Genomic DNA, 16,785 nt, shown 5'->3' with positions numbered 1-16,785 from the left:
TTTCCAGTCAGGTGCTGATTTCTTTAATACAGTCAGTGACATAGTGTGATCTGTAGCACTTTAGAAGTGTTTCTTGCAAGGTTTCCACAGATGCCACCACAGCCTGCGCAGCGTGGCAGCTCTCTTTGACAGAAAAAGCTCCCGTGTTTGTGCTGCCTCACTCCTGCTGTGGAAAACTATGGAGGCATTTTACACACAAACTTTTCTGGCCATTTAGAAGAAAGATTCATTGACCCTATCCTAGCAATGACTTCCCTGCTTGTCACCCATTCTGGAAAGTTTGGGGCTGAACTGGGAACAGCTAGTTTGGCTCCCTGCTAAAAGGTGCAGCAACCCAAGAGAAATTTTGCAGTCAATATCACACCACTGTGACTGCCAGGTTTTTTAAGGAACAGACTTAATAGCATGAGATGCTATTCACCTAGCTGTTCTCTGCAACAGCCCTCCCAAACACTCAGATAAGCCACAGATCTCACCAGTATGGTTTTTTTTTTTTTTTTTTTTTTTTTTTTTTTTTTTTTTTAACCCTGGTGTTTATTGTACCAGTCACATCTCAGGTCTTCAGAGCCAAATATCTGCCAGTTACTTTTAGGTTGCTTTTCAACAACTTTGTAAAAACCATCTGCTAAAAATCACAAGGGCTTTTGATCATACTTTATTTCCAAGGGCAGGAAGATACAAACAGAAAGCTACCCTGGAGTCCACCTTGTCCAGGTCTAACTTTCCTTCCCATCTCCACAGCGGTGTGAGATGAGAGCAGAGCAGCTGGGAAACAGCTTGTTCACTTCACTGCCCATTATGTCTGACAAGCCTGTGATAAACTTGGAACAAGCCTCCTTGATCTGACACCTCCCCTTCTTCCCTCCCTTGCCTGCAGCAATAAATTCAAGCACAAATTCATCCTACTCCCACAGGAAGCTGTATGCTCCTCAATACAGAGAATCAGATGAGGATGGATGAGAGGTCTCGGAGCTCTTCCAGGGAGTCTCGTAAGAGAAACAGAGAGCCCCTGGCTACACGGAAGAAACGAGAGAAGAGGGAGAGCAGCAGAGAAGCCAACAAAGAAACAGGAGATGTAGAACAGGAGAAAAAAAAGGAGATCAAGAGCATTGCAGGGACTGATGGTCGGGTGCACACATCCACGGTGGTGGACGTGGATGATGTGATATCTGATGAAGAAATGGAGGCAATGATGTTGCTGGACAGCGAGCGTCATGAAGAAGGTATGGCTTATAGAAGGGAAGGGGCAGAAAACTGTGTGGGTCACAGTGTGACTTTGCTTTCTGCACAGTGAGTGTTGTCACGCTCACCTTGCACGGCTGTGTAGTTATTCTCAAGATGGATAGCCAGCCCAGCCAGCCTCCCAGCCAACTTCTACAGTCAGTACAGGAAGATCAGCACTGCCTAGCAAAGCAATGAACTTTGCAGCCAGCACTTACATCCCCAGAATCCATTTTGCTTCAGCTCACTAATCCCCAATTCTATTCTTGTTCATAATTTTCTTGCTTGCCCTTCTTTAGGTGGACACAGATAGCTTTACAGCAAAGTTCTTAGGGCCATGAACTCGTAGCTCCCTTCTAGATAACCCTTGAGAACAGCTCCTCTTCTCTGGAATGGGACTAAAATTGTCCTCAGGATATTTTGGATGCCCCTGATAGAGAGGGGTACTTACAGGCTGTGTGTGTTGAAAGCTACCTCTTATTTGCAATCCTTCTCTTTGTCATTAGCTTGTCTTTCTAAATATGCTTCTGGGATCCCAGCTCAGCCAGCAAGTTGCCCATTCTGAGCCTTCCAACACTGCTTGGTAGCCACAGGCCTTCAAGCTGAAAAGTGCTCTTTAGTAAAGGCACCATGGGGAAGCGTGGCTCCATTGCTGTCAGTAATGCAGAGATAAAATTTGTCAGTCTGTCCTGGCAGCTCTTGGCCCCCTGAGACAGGGACTGTTTTTTAAACACAGATCCAGAGAGCGCCAAATGGTTCACACATGCCAGGTCTAGGCAAAGGACGACACTGACATTTATCTGTGCAGGCAGTTGCCAGGCCATCAGTATTCTGGGAACTGTCCTCTCCTAACTCAACCATGTTGGATTTGATTTCTCCCTAGGTATAAAGTCACCAGGTCTCGGCATCTGCGAGTGGCTGCTGACTATCTTGTCTTTCCTGTTCATCGTAATGACCTTCCCCATTTCTGTCTGGTTCTGCATGAAGGTGAGAACAGGCACAGTGCCTCTTTACATGTGGTATTCAGTGTCTGGTGTGGATGTGCCTCGCTGGTACATATTGGCATAAAGCTTTGGCTTAAGTTCCTGTTTTTAAACAAATTGCAGGTCTGTTCACTTTTAAACACAACCTTCAGCCTACCCAGTTCAGAGATGGCTGCATTGCAGCAGCAGGGTAAATAGGTTTTGCATTACAATTTTAGAGAGATTGATCTCCCAGTTAATAGCAGATTTCCCCTCTTCCTCCAGTTTTCTCAGATTTATAGCATGGCAACAAGTAGACGTATTTTTATTACTGCTTCTCAGGAAATGGAAAATTTAAGCTCAGGGTGTTCAAGTTCAGCCAGCCTAGAAGGAAGCAGAGTGCTGGCCTCATCCTGGGAAATCCTGGGAAGCTCTAGCACAGGCTGCCTGCTCCTACCAAATCTCAGGCTGCTCCTCCACTGCTTGTGCATGAGCCAAGCAGCAGTTTTGGGCCAGGCTCTCCGCTGGGGTAAAGGGACTTGGTGACAGGAGACTCCAGCAGCTCTCAGCCTGCTGAAATCCTCCCTTTGCAGGGCTTTACCAGAGCACAGGTCTTCCCATACCGAGACTGTTGAGGCTTCTTTTGCCGATCCTTTGCCTTCCCCTCCAGCCTGGCTTTTGTCTCCCTCTGCAGGTAGTGCGGGAGTACGAGAGAGCCATCGTTTTCCGCCTTGGGCGTCTCCTTCCTGGCAGAGCCAGAGGACCTGGTAAGTAAGATGCTCATTGAGCTGCCCCCAGCCATGTCACTCCTCTTCATCATGCTTTACCAAAGCTCACTTAGTGTGCCTTCCAAACAGGTACAACTGGACAGTAAACAGTATGTCTTTGGTCCTTCTTCTTGGGTTCAGTAGTTTCTAACAGCTTTTCCCAGTACAGAAACAGCCTCACAATTGGAGCCCATATATTGCTGGTCTTCTGTAGTTCTGCATGCTGACCCTTCCCCAGCTCCCCAGAGTAGAGGAGGCAATTTCTGTGGTTCTGATGATCACCAACTGCCTTTCTTTTCCTCCACAGGCCTTTTCTTTTTTCTTCCCTGCCTGGACACATATCACAAGGTGGACCTCCGCCTCAAAACCCTAGAGATCCCCTTCCACCAGGTATGACTGCCACCCCTTCTCTGTGTTAATTTTTGGGTCTCTTTATCATTGTGACAGTTCCAATTTTGCATTGCTATTAAGAAAGTGATGGCTTCAGATAGCGATCCTGGAGCCAGGTCACGAAGGACCAATCCCTTGGCCATAAGGTTCTGCTTAGCACTGCCCGTGCTTCGGATCTCACTGCAGATCTTCCACTAGGCCTTCTTTGCAAAGCCCTAGCTCCTGGAATCCAGTGAGTGAATGAGAAGTCCCCCTTAACTCCCTGCTGCTATACTTCCAGCCTTCATGGCTGCATGGAGAAGTTTGAAAAAGTGTCTCAAAGTAACCCTAACACTTCAGAAAATGGAAAGCCAAAAATTCACCATAGTATTTGTTTTTATTTATTTTTATTTATATTTTAAAACCACTGCGTTACAAATTTAGAGATTCAATCCCATTCGATTTCACAAGCTTTAGTGGTAACATATACCAATAGGAAGTGGCTGGGCCAAAGCTATTGGACCTTTTTTTTTTTTTTTTTTTAACCCACCACACTGAGGGGTACATACAGCAGGGACAGAAGCACAGACTTTACAGCCTTACAGGGGTGTTCCTCAATGAGGCTTCTCTGTTCCTGTACAAGCCTGAGAAGGAGAAAGGGCAGAATCCTTGCTGCTAACCCTGGAAGCTGCAACCTCCCTAGCCACAGTCCCCCGGGTTTAAGCCCTAATAGCCCCTCTTTTCCTTCTAGGACCTGTTCTCTGTGCCGTTGCCTTTATCTGGTACCCACGCTGTACAGCAAATCCTTGTGGTGATGGTACTGAGCAGCACTGAGCACACACCACAGAACAGGACTGGACTAGGCAGCAGTGGGCAGGGAATCACAGAGTAGGATGTTCACCTGCTCACAGTTCCTAACTCAGTACCCAAACTGAGGAGGCAGACACGGTGATGCTCTGCAGGGAACTGAGATCTGGAGGTTATATAGTTTCCCCCCAAGGTCAGAAAGTAGTAGAGGTGGAAATGACAAAGATTTAACCATCCAGCTAGTCTCCCTCATTCCCAGAGTCACACACTTTTCTCTGCTACCTTAAAGTTGTCAGAACCAGCTCTATCTCCCCTAACATCTTTTTAGGTGGTGACTAAAGACATGGTTACCTTGGAGATAGATGCCGTCTGCTACTACCGTTTGGAGAATGCCTCTCTTCTCCTCACCACCCTGACCGGCGTCTCCAGTGCCATCCAGCTGCTGGTACAGACCACCACGAAGCGCCTCCTGGCACATCGAGCCTTCTCTGAACTTCTCTTGGAGAGAAAGAGCATCAGCCAGGAGATAAAGGTGCTTCAGCAGGGGGGAGAGGGCAGAGCAAGGGCTGGATTCAGGCTCCACTAGGAAGCTCGGAGCATAATCAGTCCTCCTAAATCACAGACACTATTTTCCAGAAGGGTGTAAAAATGTGTCTCTTTCACAGAAAAATGGGAGTTTTAAAAAATTATTTTTGATTTTCAGTCATTTTAGGGGAAGAATTTACAGAGTGGGTCCCACAGGCATGTGTGTAGTAGCAAACATTACGGTGTGAGGGGCAAGAAGGAACGTTTTGATCACCTTCATCAGTGCTTTGCAGTATCCAAGCTTCAGTACTTAGCCCAGAGAGGAAATGCTCATGGGAACTGTCTTCTGCTCCCTCAGTGAGATGCCATAAGATCTGAACACATGGGATCTCCAGCAGCAGCTCTCTGTGGCCGTGCCACACAGACACGATGATACCAGTCAGCAGCTGGGTGTTTCCTACGGAACTGATTTGCTTCCACAGTCAACACAGAAAGTACTGGTTAAATCTTGCTAAAATCCCAGGGCAAATACAAATCAGAAGTGAGGGAAATAATTTTATTTCTGAGGGTTCTCAAGCAATAGCACACACAATCTAATGAATATCTTGAATTAACACCCCTGCACTAACTCCCTTTGAGGGGTCTGGACAAGGGCCGGTGTTCTCCCTGTGCTCAGAAATACTCTCTTCTTCACAGGTGGCTTTGGATGCGGTCACAGGCCTCTGGGGCATCAAAGTGGAGAGAACAGAAATGTAGGTAGGAAATGCTGGTGCAGGCAGCTTCCCTGGCCTTTTGCAAGTACCCATCTTGCCCTGCTCACGTTTCTTTAGCTCTGGCTTTTTCCCTGCAGCCATTCTGCAGCAGGGAGAGCCTCACCCCTTGTCTCTCTGTCCTCCCTTCCCTTTGCAGCCTCTGCCACATGTAAAACTTCCAATGTGCAAAGCTGGTGCTCACTCCTGCACTGGCAGGCAGGGCAGGATCCATAGCTAGGATCTCATCACCACTTCACTGCTGCTGCAGGCAGAATTTGCAGCCAGTTCTGGTAGCCCAACAGTCACAGCGAGCACCAAGCCTCTAGATCAAAGGCCTCGGTGTCTTAGCACTGGTTGGGATTCCAGCCTGAAAGTTTAAAAACCAGACTGGAAAATTAGGATGGGAATGGAGGTAGGAGGCTAAAGAGAGACAGCCAAAGGGGGACAGCACTGCAGAGGCTGACAGACAACATCCCAAGCCCCCAACTGACTGTTCATGGCTGCAAGGTGAGCCGAGAGCCCAGCTCATCCCTGTCCCTTACCACCACAGCAACAACGTGCAGCTGCCTGCTGAAGTCCGGCAGTCCCTGGCGGTGGAAGCAGAGGCCCAGAGGCAGGCCAAAGTGCGGGTAAGCCAACCCTGAAGACCTCTTAACTCCTTCCAAAGCATCCCTCCTTCCTTTCCCATACCTGGTTTGAGGTTCTTGGAACATGCCACACTAGGGTACAGCTTGGGGAAGGTCTGGTCAAGATCTCCAGATCCCGTTTAAGAGCTGTGTCTAGCAAAGGGAGCTGGAGCAAGAGCAAGGGCCCGACCAGCGGAGTCCCAGATCTGGTACCTAGCCTATGGGTGGGACAGAAGGACACAAGAGATCTGGGGTTATCCCTGGCCCACAATGCTTATAGGAATCTCTTCCTCCTCAGTGTTTCCTTCTGCCTTAGGGACCCAGCCAGGTGACCTCCCTCTGTAATAAACAGTCCTTGCCCCCTTTGTGCCCCCCTCACAAAAATATTTATTTAGGTGATTGCTGCTGAGGGGGAAAAGGCTGCTTCTGAGTCCCTGCGCATGGCAGCTGAGATCCTATCGAGTGCCCCTGCTGCTGCTCAGCTCCGTTACCTTCATGCCCTGCACTCCCTTGCTGCAGAGAAGCCTGCTGCCTTCATCTTGCCCCTGCCTTTGGACCCCATGAATCTGATCTCTCCAGCTACCCACAGCTCTCCGGGAGCGAGCAGCCTCACCACAGACACCACAAAACTCCCAGAAGGTGTGAAAGACAAGAAGGACTCCCCCATGCTCTAGGAGTTGTCCCAGAAAAGGCTGCCACAGCCTGTGGTCAATCGTGCTCAGAGAGGAGCAACAAAGCTGATCTACGGGCAGCCTACCAGCAGGTACTGGCCTGGAGGCAGGAGGGGAGGCAGCCAGGCCTGTAATATAAAGTAGATTGTACGTGGAAGAAGCTTCTACTTGTTTTGGGAAGGGAAAAATATGGAGCATGAGGAGCAGGGCTGGTGCCTGTGTGAGCAGGGGATTGAGGGAAAAGGGTTGTCATCCCTTCCCTTTCACCTGACCCTGACACCCAGGGTCCGGGCCATCCTGCTGTGTTTTCACACCCCCATCCCCAAACTGACGACCCGTCTCTCACTCATGACATTAGTTACAGGGAATTAAGGTGCAGAAAGCCCCACACTGGGATAAAAGGGGCAGGCTCAAGCTGTCCCACAGGAGGGACTTATCAGAGGCATTGGTTTCCTGTGGTTCTGTCCTTACAGTCAGACTCTTTAGGATTTCCCTTCTGCACTGTTGGCTTTCTTTTTTAAAGAAAAGCAAGTCCTACAGCTGGGTGGTAAAACAAGCCAAGGCAGAAGTGCTTGCACAGGGGCACGTTCCTCCTTATAGCCCGTCTCCGTGTGCTGTGTCCGGGAAAGGTGGGAGCGCTCGGGTGGTACAGAAGGGATCCTTTTTCCCTCCGTCTGAACGGGTGATGGGGTGACAACGCCAGAGAGGCAGGGGTGGGAGCCCGACAACTGGGGGAACGGGAAAGGACTTAACACACGGGGAATTTGGAAGGTGCTGCCAGCCTGGCTCTCCTGCAAGGGACAAGAGAGAAGGGTCCTGTCCGTGGCGTACTCTTGGATATAGGATTTCACATCAGCACCTGTGCACATATACATACACACACGGGCAACCAAGGTGTTTAGTTAGCTCTAGTACCAAAAAAGGAGGAAAAGAAGGAAAGGGCAGCATTTATAGTTTGGCACTTTTCAGCTGTGCAGAGGGAAGGCAGGCTGTGCTGCTGCTTGCTTCCACTGGGTGGCGAGGCAGGACAAGATCTGAACTTGTGGGCATCTGCTTCCAGTAGCACTGTCTGAAAATATGAGGTGATCCATTTAGCCAACTACCACCGGGCTGGGAAGTGGGAATCCAGCACAAAGCCAGCAGAGAGCCTTGAGAACAGCAATACCCAACAAACAAACAAACAAACAAACACCAAACAGTGATACTTTTGTCCACTGCAGCAATCTTGCTAAACTCTACATGCAGGAAGTCCTCAAAATTCTTATAAAATCTGCCCAAAGCTATTTGAAATAGTCAGGGACCTACACATACTGTAAGCCTTTCCCTTGAAGGACATGGGTTTGAAAAAATACCATGCACTTCGTTATCGCCAAGACAGAAGGCACTTTGTGGCCCTTAATCGCCCACCCAGCAGTTTCTCATCACACATGCCTAGCAGGGGTAGCCCAGCCAGTCTGTCACTCTTGTATTTTCACTCATTTTTTCCAGTCTCTCTGCCTGCTGGTAAGACACACACTTGGCACCTACCATTTGTAATATTTCTGTTAAATGCAGCTGTGTCCCACGGATGGCCAGCAGGTACTGGCTTAACACTTCTGCAAGGGACAAGGAGCCCACTTCCACTACGTACCACCTAATTCTGTATTTTATCAGCCCTTTCGTCTCCCTAGAGTCCCCTTCTCAGCACACAATGTTCCCATAATTCTCACCACACAAATATTTGCTGGCCTTCTTACAACAAGGACACTCAGCAAACCAGCCCCTTTCCAAGTGGAAGGGGAAAAAACCCTCATCCTTAAACTCAGTGATCACACAGCATCTGACCTTCAGGTGTCACCTCCCATCCAGGTCATTCTGTCGCTGTAACCCTCTCAGGATGCCCTCAGCTGCTGCTTGTTGTCTGCAATAGATCTCAGTTGTGAAATGGAACAGCTCTGTAACCTTCCACTGATGAACATGAGCTGTGTATTCACTTCTCTAAGGCTGGTTCTGTTTTTTAATTTTGATGCTAGGGTAAGCCCCTCTTTTCCAGCCTAGAGCAAAATGGTGTGATATTGCTCATAGCTGCAGACAATCCTTTCTCCAAACACTTCTTAGGCTGCATTTCTAACTCCCTGTAAAATAATCCACCCAGACCAAGGTTCCTTGGCAATCAAGGACCATCACCTGCAAGTAATGTCTGAAAAGAACAACAGAGCCTGAGGATTAAGACTTTCAGAGACACATGGCACCGTGCCAGGGCCCACATCTCTCTATTTGCACTCCTATCTGCAGAAGTCAGGCATATTTTTTTCAAACATGTAACTTTTCTGCAAAGTTGCAGAAAAGGCAGATGAAAGCTAAGAGCATCCTCAGTTCCAAAGAACCCTTGTTCCAGCAGGATCTTTTCTCTTTGACGTACACAGAGCTGGCAGAAACTTGTCGTTTTACCTTCAGGAGGTATTACATTCAAAAACCTTGCAGAAGGAAACATCATTTAAAAATGTGCTTCAGTATTACTGATATATGATGGTTTCAAAATAGAATTTACTCGGGGGGAGTTGGCAGGGGCTGTCTGGAGCAGATGCAATTCCTGACAGTTTCACTGCCTGCTCTTCAGAGCTGAGACTGGGTCAATCTGCAGTCGTGCCAAATCCAGGCAGCTGCTGCTGTCCTTGCAGAGCTTTATAACCACACAGACTGTCCTGGGCTGGGAACTGACAGAAGCAGCAGCCCTGGGCAACCGCCTCGCTGGGCAGTTTGGCTTGCTCAGGCTGTAGGGGTACTGCATATGAGGAGCCAGGGGACTCAGATGCCAAGCACAGAATTCACAGGGAGATGGAGCGTGTGTTTTAAATGCCATCTCAGTACAATGAGAGGGTGAACAAGCTGTAAATGCGTTAGAGTTGTGGAAGGAAGTAGTGAATAAGCAAGATAGGTGTGGAAGTGGTAGAGCCAGCTAGAAAAATGGCATACACGCTGAGATGGCACAGAGAGGGGAGTAGCAGATAAGGAGCAAAGGCACTGGACTGGGATCGAGATGCTATTACGAATGGACACTAAGAAACTAAGAAACTACTCAGGCATTGCTGTTCTTTAATGGTTGCTTTTTCTGGATCCCTTGGACTGTCCAGAGGCAGAAGCTTTGGGACTTGAGCAGGCCTCACCTTCTGACACGCTTTCTTGGAAGCATTTTTCTGAAAGAAAAAATGAAAAAAAAAAAAAAAAAACACAACACAAACCAAAGCCATTAAAATGCAGAGTAATATTGTGCCCAAGGTATTATATTTTCAACAAACCAATTAATCTCTCCTACTTTGATGTCAGAGAGGATGCAATGAAGGACTAAGGGAAGAAGTTTCAATTCCCACTTTTTCTCCTTCTCCACGTTTTATATCTGAGCAGATCCAGCTGAGAAAGGAGGCAAGGACATGCATTCATCCCCAACAAACGTGCCACCTAAGGAAATCACTGCCACATCACATGGGCAGGACCAGTACATGAGCAGTGTTCAAAGAACTGGAGACAGCAAGGGTATCCTGTGCTACAATCACAAAAGGTATGTGAGTGTGAAGGGACCTGGAACTTTCTTTTCTACCCAAAACCTAGTGGTCCTAAGCAGATCTTTTTGACTGTAACAGGGAATGCTTACTTACAAGGAAGATGAAGCCAATTACAGTGGTTTCCTATATCTAGAGTAGATACAGACCCTGTGTCATATGTCAAAATCAAACCAAATGACTTTCAAAAACAGATGGATTTCAGCAGTTCTTTCTGCCTCAATCTGGAATTATGGTAAAAGCCTCCTTGCTTGGCCTCTGCCAATGAGTCTAGACAAAACCCTAGAAATTGTGCAGGAGGAAAGGGGCCTGCACTAAATGGAACACATGAATGAGGTACCCTCAAAGATTGCTTCCCTCTCTCAGTCCAGGAGAGGGTCCAGAATACTGATTATCCTGACCTTGCTCTTCTTTGGGTGTAGCTTCAGGGACAACTTTACCCTTTTTCTCCAGCTCACTCTCTAGCTCCTGGATTTTCTCCAGAGCTTCTCCCAGCTTCTTCTCAAAACCTTCAGCTCTCTCCTCTGCTTTCTGAGCACGGATCTCTGTTTCTCTGAATCAAAGAAGCAAAGATAATGCTGAAACCTCAAATCTAAGCAGCTACTGGCAGGATACCTAAAAGAAAGATTTATAAAGCTGAAGCGTTCAGTAGGATTGAATGACTCTATAAAACACATTTATGGTTTCAGAGAAGGGCACTGTTAAAAGATCTATAAGGGACAGGGACTTCATGGCACAGCTATGTAAACCCTGCAAAGTGAATTCATCTTAAAACTCCGTTTGCTAGCAAAGGGTGAGATACTGATCTGCACTGTGCAAGGATAAACACAGAGTGCAGTTAATTCTATTAGCCAGGCTAACGGGCAGGGTTGCCCCAGATAGTAGCATCCTACCAGTGCTAACAGGACCCAAACTATTAAGAAGTCTTGAGAGAAAAACAAACAAACAAACAAACAAAATTATCATGAGTATCTCTGCAATGTACCTCAGGAGTACACAAAGCAAAAAATCTGCACACGTATGGACAGCTGACAGCAGCTCTGGTCCCAGAGTAAAATGGGTCACATTTTTAGCTAACATAAATCACAATAAATCTCCCAAGACAATCAGTAGGGAAGGAAACCCAGAGTTAAGCCAACAGAGATGGGTGAAGCCCAGAGTTAAGCCAACAGAGATGGGTGAAGCAGAACTTTACAAGAAAGCAGAACAGCCTGGGGTGAAACCCTGCTCTGCTCATGCCTCCAGCATAGGACGAGTACTTACAGGAGCTGCACTTGCAGATGTTCCAGCATGGCAAGGGATTCAAACTCTTTCTGAGAAAAGGGAGTTGACGACTTGCTGGCAGTCATCTCCCTCTGGTTGGGAAGAACAAAACCTTCCATAAGTGAATGTGCCTGATTTGGTGCTGGTCTCAGTACATGGTCACAACACAGACAAGAGCTCAGTATCAGCAAGGCATGTAAAAACAGAGCCTAGTTCAAGCATTTTGTTTTGAATTGATCTGATCATATCTTGGCATTAAAAATAAAGTAAAATCATTTTCTGACTTAGGCATGAATACCCCACTGGCCTATATTCTTGCGTTGCCCACACATCCACTGGGTTATGGAGGTTGAGATGGCTGTAGCCTGACCAGGAGCAAAGAAATTAACAAACCAGTGTTCAGAGAAGAGAGAGGGGCAGCTCCCCAAAGAGTCCAACAGGCGTAAGTTAGCTTTCTTCATCTGAAGAAAAGAACCATGGCTTCTCTGGAAAAGTAACTCTTTAAAGGCTCCTACTCTAAACTTAGGAAGATAGCTGCAATTTCCAGAGACTTATTTTTGGAAACAAACGAAAATCCACAGGCACACTCCTGAGTCTCCCACTATCACTCAGCACTAGCTGCCTGCCTCCAAAGCATGAAGGGCAAGGCACGCCCAGCAACACCGTATGCTTAGGGGGTAGGACTGGCCAGCGACAGTTTGCTAAAGATCCACAGTTTGTGTACATCGAGGCTCTGCTCTGGATGTCTGACTGGCCAGCATGACTGGACAAGAATGATCCCTATGATTCTGAGGAGCAAATTTACTGACAGAGGCCTTTAGCCTGGAGCCCTCTTCCAAAGAGTACTGTCCCAAAGGAAAGTGGAGAAATCAGGGACCCAGGATGCACAGCTGGCCAAAAGCAACTTGAACTTCTTGGTTCCCTGTTGTTAAGGAAGCTCTCTGAATCCCTCCTCCTACGTGTGTCCAGCACCAAATCGTTTTCACCATCCCAGGAAATGCTGCCAGGACTCCCCCAGTCTCTGCCGGTAGTCCTGGTTCAGACTACACCCATCCTGTTACTGGTCCTGAGTCCATGGTACAGGGCAGTAACACATGGGTCAGGTGGATAAACTGAGGCAGCAATAGCTGTGCTAATGAGTAGTTTATAGTGGCAAGAAGAGAGGAATGAGAGAACACCAGCACCTTGCAATGCCCCAGCAGGTCTGAGATGAGCGTTACACTGCCTGACAAGAGCTAAAACCCAGCTGCAGAGCTCTGCCATGCATGCTAAAGCCCTCAGTGTAGCAGAGACTCCTACCCCTGTAACTGAAATGATGTCCGACTTCAGGGACTTCAGGTGGATATTGGAGTCGTGTCCTACGTATCTGATCATGTCTTCAGTAGCTTCATCACCTTCACTCAGATCATCTGCACCAGCACTGGGCTGCTGCTAAGAAAGAAAATGAACAAGAAGTAGGAGAAATAACACAAGCTTAGTGACATTCAGGGCAGCTAAGAGGATGTGTTTCACATGCACCAAGCAACAACAACAACAAAAAAAAGGCCCTGCTGGCACGTGGCATATTGCAGCTTGTAGTCACCTGTGTAAGAGCTATTTCCTCCTTTACTGCTAATGTTTCTTCCTGTGTTATGGGTTTCTTGTAGCTGTTGGCATCATCAGCTCTAAGCCCCTCTGAAATGGTCGTGTCCTTAAGCTTCTTCAGTTGCAATTCCTGTAAGGCACCGTAAGGATTGGGTTAGTAATGCTTCCTTTGTCCATCCAAGTAACCTAGTCTCTCAAAGCTAACCACTCTCTGACTTTCACTTGGACACATTTAGATCTAGACTTCAGCCACCAAGGAGGTCCTCAGTACGAATATATTTTAAATAGCAAAGGAATATGTTAATTACTGAATGTTTCATAAGCAGGACCACTGTGGCATTCCTGCTTTGTACAGGCCATGGCACTGCCTGGGGGTTAATTTCAGAGCTGCTGCAAACAATTTGTTCAAGACAATAGATGTAAAGCCATTTTCTCATCATCAGAATTTCAGCTGTTATGTATGAAATTAGACCACCGTAAAACACATCGAGTTGTCACAGACAGTGTCAGGCATCCATCTAGCCACATAAGGAATTAACTAGAAGTTCAGTCTGACCTGAGCAAGTCAACCACAAGGATTCCAGCCAAAGTTCACACCGAGGGATGAAGCAAAAGCAAGGTGAACTGATCTACCAGCGGGTAATAGCTTCTAGCTTCAGTGAAACTCCAGCTTTACCCTCACAAGAAGCACTGTGGCTTTTAACCAGTCTACAGTCATAACTCTTCATATCTCTAACCACAGCTTTGAGTGCATGGAGATCTCCATGCTGAACCTTCCCTCAAACTGAACTGTAGCTCCTTCTTTAAGAAGTTTTGAAGCTGATCTTCATTCAAACTGGTTCAATCCAGAGCAGCAAACGCAGTCTATATATACCTCTGATCCAAAGAGCTTTCTCAGTTCCTCTAAATCCAGAAAAGAGACAGAAGTGCCTTTGATCTCTGAAAGGAGAAGGCTGCACACTTGAATCCAATTACAGCACTCAGTCTGAGAAGACATAACAGAAAAGAGGGATTGCTGAGCAAGAAACATAGCTGTGATCATACTCATTCACAAAATTAAGTAATTCCATCTTTCTATATTTATCTGTTCCAGGGACATACCTGGAACCTTTCATCCACACCCTAAAAAGGAAATGTAAGACACATTTCTCCAAGCTTTCAGAAGTGGCATCTATCACTGGCTAATTACTCACATCAACTAATTGCTTCAACAAGCTCCACCTTGAGCCAGTGCAAGAATGTCTGTCAGGCCACTGACAGGGCAGAAATGAGTGCAAATCCCAAGGTTACTTTTTCAGTCACTAAGCTAACACAAAACAGAAGCACAAGCATTTTCAGTTTCTGCAGAGAAGCTTCTTAAGTTCTTGGAAGCAATACCATTTGTCCTCTGCTCAATGCGGCCTTGGGCTTCAGGAAAGGTCGACCTCTCGTGCTCCTGAAGTGCAGGCAAAGTTCAGCTAAACAGCAGAGGTCACACTGGTAGTAATTACTGAAGGAAGAAATATACATTATCATGCTCCCCCAGCTGCTTCAAATGAAGATGCTGCCATCAACATGTATTTTGAGTAAGAGCTTTATCAGCAAGTGTAAAGTAAAGAGGCAGAACGTAGGCTATTTGACTTCAAAAGACTTCATCTAATTATGTATAGAGATATATTGCATCAAACACTTCCAGGAACTCCAAAGCACTGCTCGGGTCTAGATGTACATGGCTCTGACAAGCTTAAAAGCAGAGGTGAATCAACTGCCACTCATATGGAATAAATCTAGCAGGAGAGCCTCAAACAGGGTAAGGAAAGTATTAAAACTGAACATGACCCAGGTTTATCTGCTTTCCAGGACTGTGGGAAACTTGAGGGACCAGGGTAATCCACTGGAGTAGCAGGAGTCTTCCTCCTTCTTGAAACCCTCACGCATGTTTTTCTCTACCTTTCACAAAGTAAATGTGGTCTCAGCTACTCCAGACCTAGAGAGTTGGAAGTGGTCACCTTTTTACCTTGATCTTATTCAGCTCCTCCAGCTCAAAATCAGCTTCTAAATCCATCTCCGACCGTTTCTTTCGAACGATTTCACTGACAATCTCATGGCAGCAGCTGCAAAGAGGGAAAATGTCATCAGCCCTGCAAGAGCACCTTCAAATGCTTTATTCCTTTCAATCAGCATCCTGTTGCTGTCTGCAAGATGTATGAGCTATCTCTAGACTTCTGCACTAGAGAAGTCTTCAGAAGAGCAATCCTCACCTGTCCCACTCACACAACAACCTCCCAGTCAGCTTATCTGTGCCTGTGCTGCACTAATCCACGGTGAATGTGTGAGCACAGATGCCGAATAAGGTGCAGGCTTTGGTCCAGGTGATGTGGACTCAGACTCACCGCCTGTACTGCTTTACATCCTCCAGAGGTCATGCTCAGAAATGTAGGCAGAGCCCACATAATCACAGATGCCAGCATGATTTATGGCAGCATTAAGTATAAAGCAGACACTGCCATTCCTTTTCAATGTACCTGTCTTATTAGGTTCCCACCAAATTCCAGTAAGACCCATTTAGGATTTGGGAAACGATCTAAGGAAAACCACATTGGTGGGATCTATTGCCCTGAGGAATCTCTCTGCACACTATACATTTTTTCCTCAATAAACCCCCCTTAGACTAAACTGAAAACCTCAATTCATACCTAACTATAGAACCAGACAGCCTGCACATCTTTGCAACCAGCTCTTTAGCTTCATCCTGTAGTTTATGAGCACTCAGAAGCCTGAGGTCCTTGTCCGTCTCAGTTTCTGACTCCTGCTGCTGGGGACACTCACAGGACAAGCGGTCTGCTATCACATGTTGCAGCAAATTCACCAGCCACAGGGTCAGGTTTCTGTGCAGTTCAGTCACCTGCACAAAACATCGGAGCAAATCTAAACCAGTAATAAATGACTGGTCTTGCCACGTAGTATGAAGTCAGTGTGTTTCACATACGTCAATGTCCTGCCTAATTCAATTTGCAAACTGACCTAATGACAGAAAAATTTACCTTTACCACCTTTTTTCTTCTATATTCATTCATATTACCAACACATCTTTTCCTACTGTGCATCTATCCTTCCGCAAGTTTTTGTTTAGCGTCATGAGTTTTTTTTTAATCAGCCATGTGGCACTCTTTCTTGTCCAGAATTCTGCAGCAAACCAAAAATCTCACATCATACTTAAATAACATCCAAAAAATGCATAGCAAGAGCCTCCTGCTCTACAATCCGAGGAGAAAAATGAAAAACAAACAAACATACACAAAACTAGCAGCCAAAACAGCTCTCTCACAAGGAAATGTCAACATTATTCCAAAGGAAATTCTTGCTAAAGATTAGCACAAATACATTGTGTTCATGCACTGTTTTGAGACCTTGCAGCTATTTTTAGGAGTCCTGCTATGCTTCCCTGGCTGGAAGACATAAGCCAGAATTTAAGCAGGAAAGAAGGCATCAAAGGAGAAACAAGCGTTCCTCACAGCTGTGCTCTAGCCAGATGAAACTTAAAAGAAAGAGCAAATGCCAGATACGGCGCTCTTCTAGCAGTTTCAAGCTTCCACTTACATCATTAAGATGCATGATGCTCTTCTCAACCTCACTATTCATAGAAAGAATCCATCGCTGAATCATCTTAGAAAATTCTCTAGGTACCACCCTGAAATAACAAAAACAACAAAAAATAAT

General features: G+C 46.5%; 2 protein-coding genes across 3 annotated transcripts in view; one reads left to right on the top strand and one right to left on the bottom strand.

Moving 5' to 3' along the window:
* The first annotated feature begins 899 nt into the window (after positions 1-899).
* The window catches only part of NPHS2 (NPHS2 stomatin family member, podocin), a 19,363-nt gene continuing 3,477 nt past the window's right edge, over positions 900-16,785 (top strand). Inside the window, exons 1-9 of one of the 2 annotated variants that reach the window (XR_011098873.1) lie at positions 900-1,223; positions 2,105-2,208; positions 2,878-2,950; positions 3,258-3,340; positions 4,455-4,658; positions 5,348-5,403; positions 5,954-6,032; positions 6,425-6,792; positions 10,085-10,238. Coding sequence is in view for 1 of the 2 variants with exons in the window: in XM_068690589.1 (XP_068546690.1) it covers positions 923-1,223; positions 2,105-2,208; positions 2,878-2,950; positions 3,258-3,340; positions 4,455-4,658; positions 5,348-5,403; positions 5,954-6,032; positions 6,425-6,703 (1,179 nt within the window). In the remaining variant the exon portion in view is untranslated. Of the gene's footprint in view, positions 1,224-2,104; positions 2,209-2,877; positions 2,951-3,257; positions 3,341-4,454; positions 4,659-5,347; positions 5,404-5,953; positions 6,033-6,424; positions 6,861-10,084; positions 10,239-16,785 lie in introns of those variants that run through there. The other variant, XM_068690589.1, reaches the window with a different exon arrangement.
* The window catches only part of AXDND1 (axonemal dynein light chain domain containing 1), a 20,083-nt gene continuing 13,056 nt past the window's right edge, over positions 9,759-16,785 (bottom strand). The window contains exons 18-26 of the mRNA XM_068690776.1: positions 16,666-16,756; positions 15,762-15,970; positions 15,083-15,179; positions 13,961-14,071; positions 13,085-13,216; positions 12,802-12,933; positions 11,503-11,594; positions 10,680-10,792; positions 9,759-9,876 (exon numbers count right to left, since the gene is read on the bottom strand). Coding sequence (XP_068546877.1) covers positions 9,776-9,876; positions 10,680-10,792; positions 11,503-11,594; positions 12,802-12,933; positions 13,085-13,216; positions 13,961-14,071; positions 15,083-15,179; positions 15,762-15,970; positions 16,666-16,756 — 1,078 coding nt within the window. The 3' untranslated portion in view covers positions 9,759-9,775. The remainder of the gene's footprint in view (positions 9,877-10,679; positions 10,793-11,502; positions 11,595-12,801; positions 12,934-13,084; positions 13,217-13,960; positions 14,072-15,082; positions 15,180-15,761; positions 15,971-16,665; positions 16,757-16,785) is intronic.

This window comes from Anas acuta, chromosome 8, assembly GCF_963932015.1.
Source record: "Anas acuta chromosome 8, bAnaAcu1.1, whole genome shotgun sequence".
Classification (NCBI taxonomy): Eukaryota; Metazoa; Chordata; class Aves; order Anseriformes; family Anatidae; genus Anas; species Anas acuta.
The sequence above is the reverse complement of the archived record's forward strand: the minus strand, read 5'-3'. Positions and strand labels throughout refer to the sequence as shown.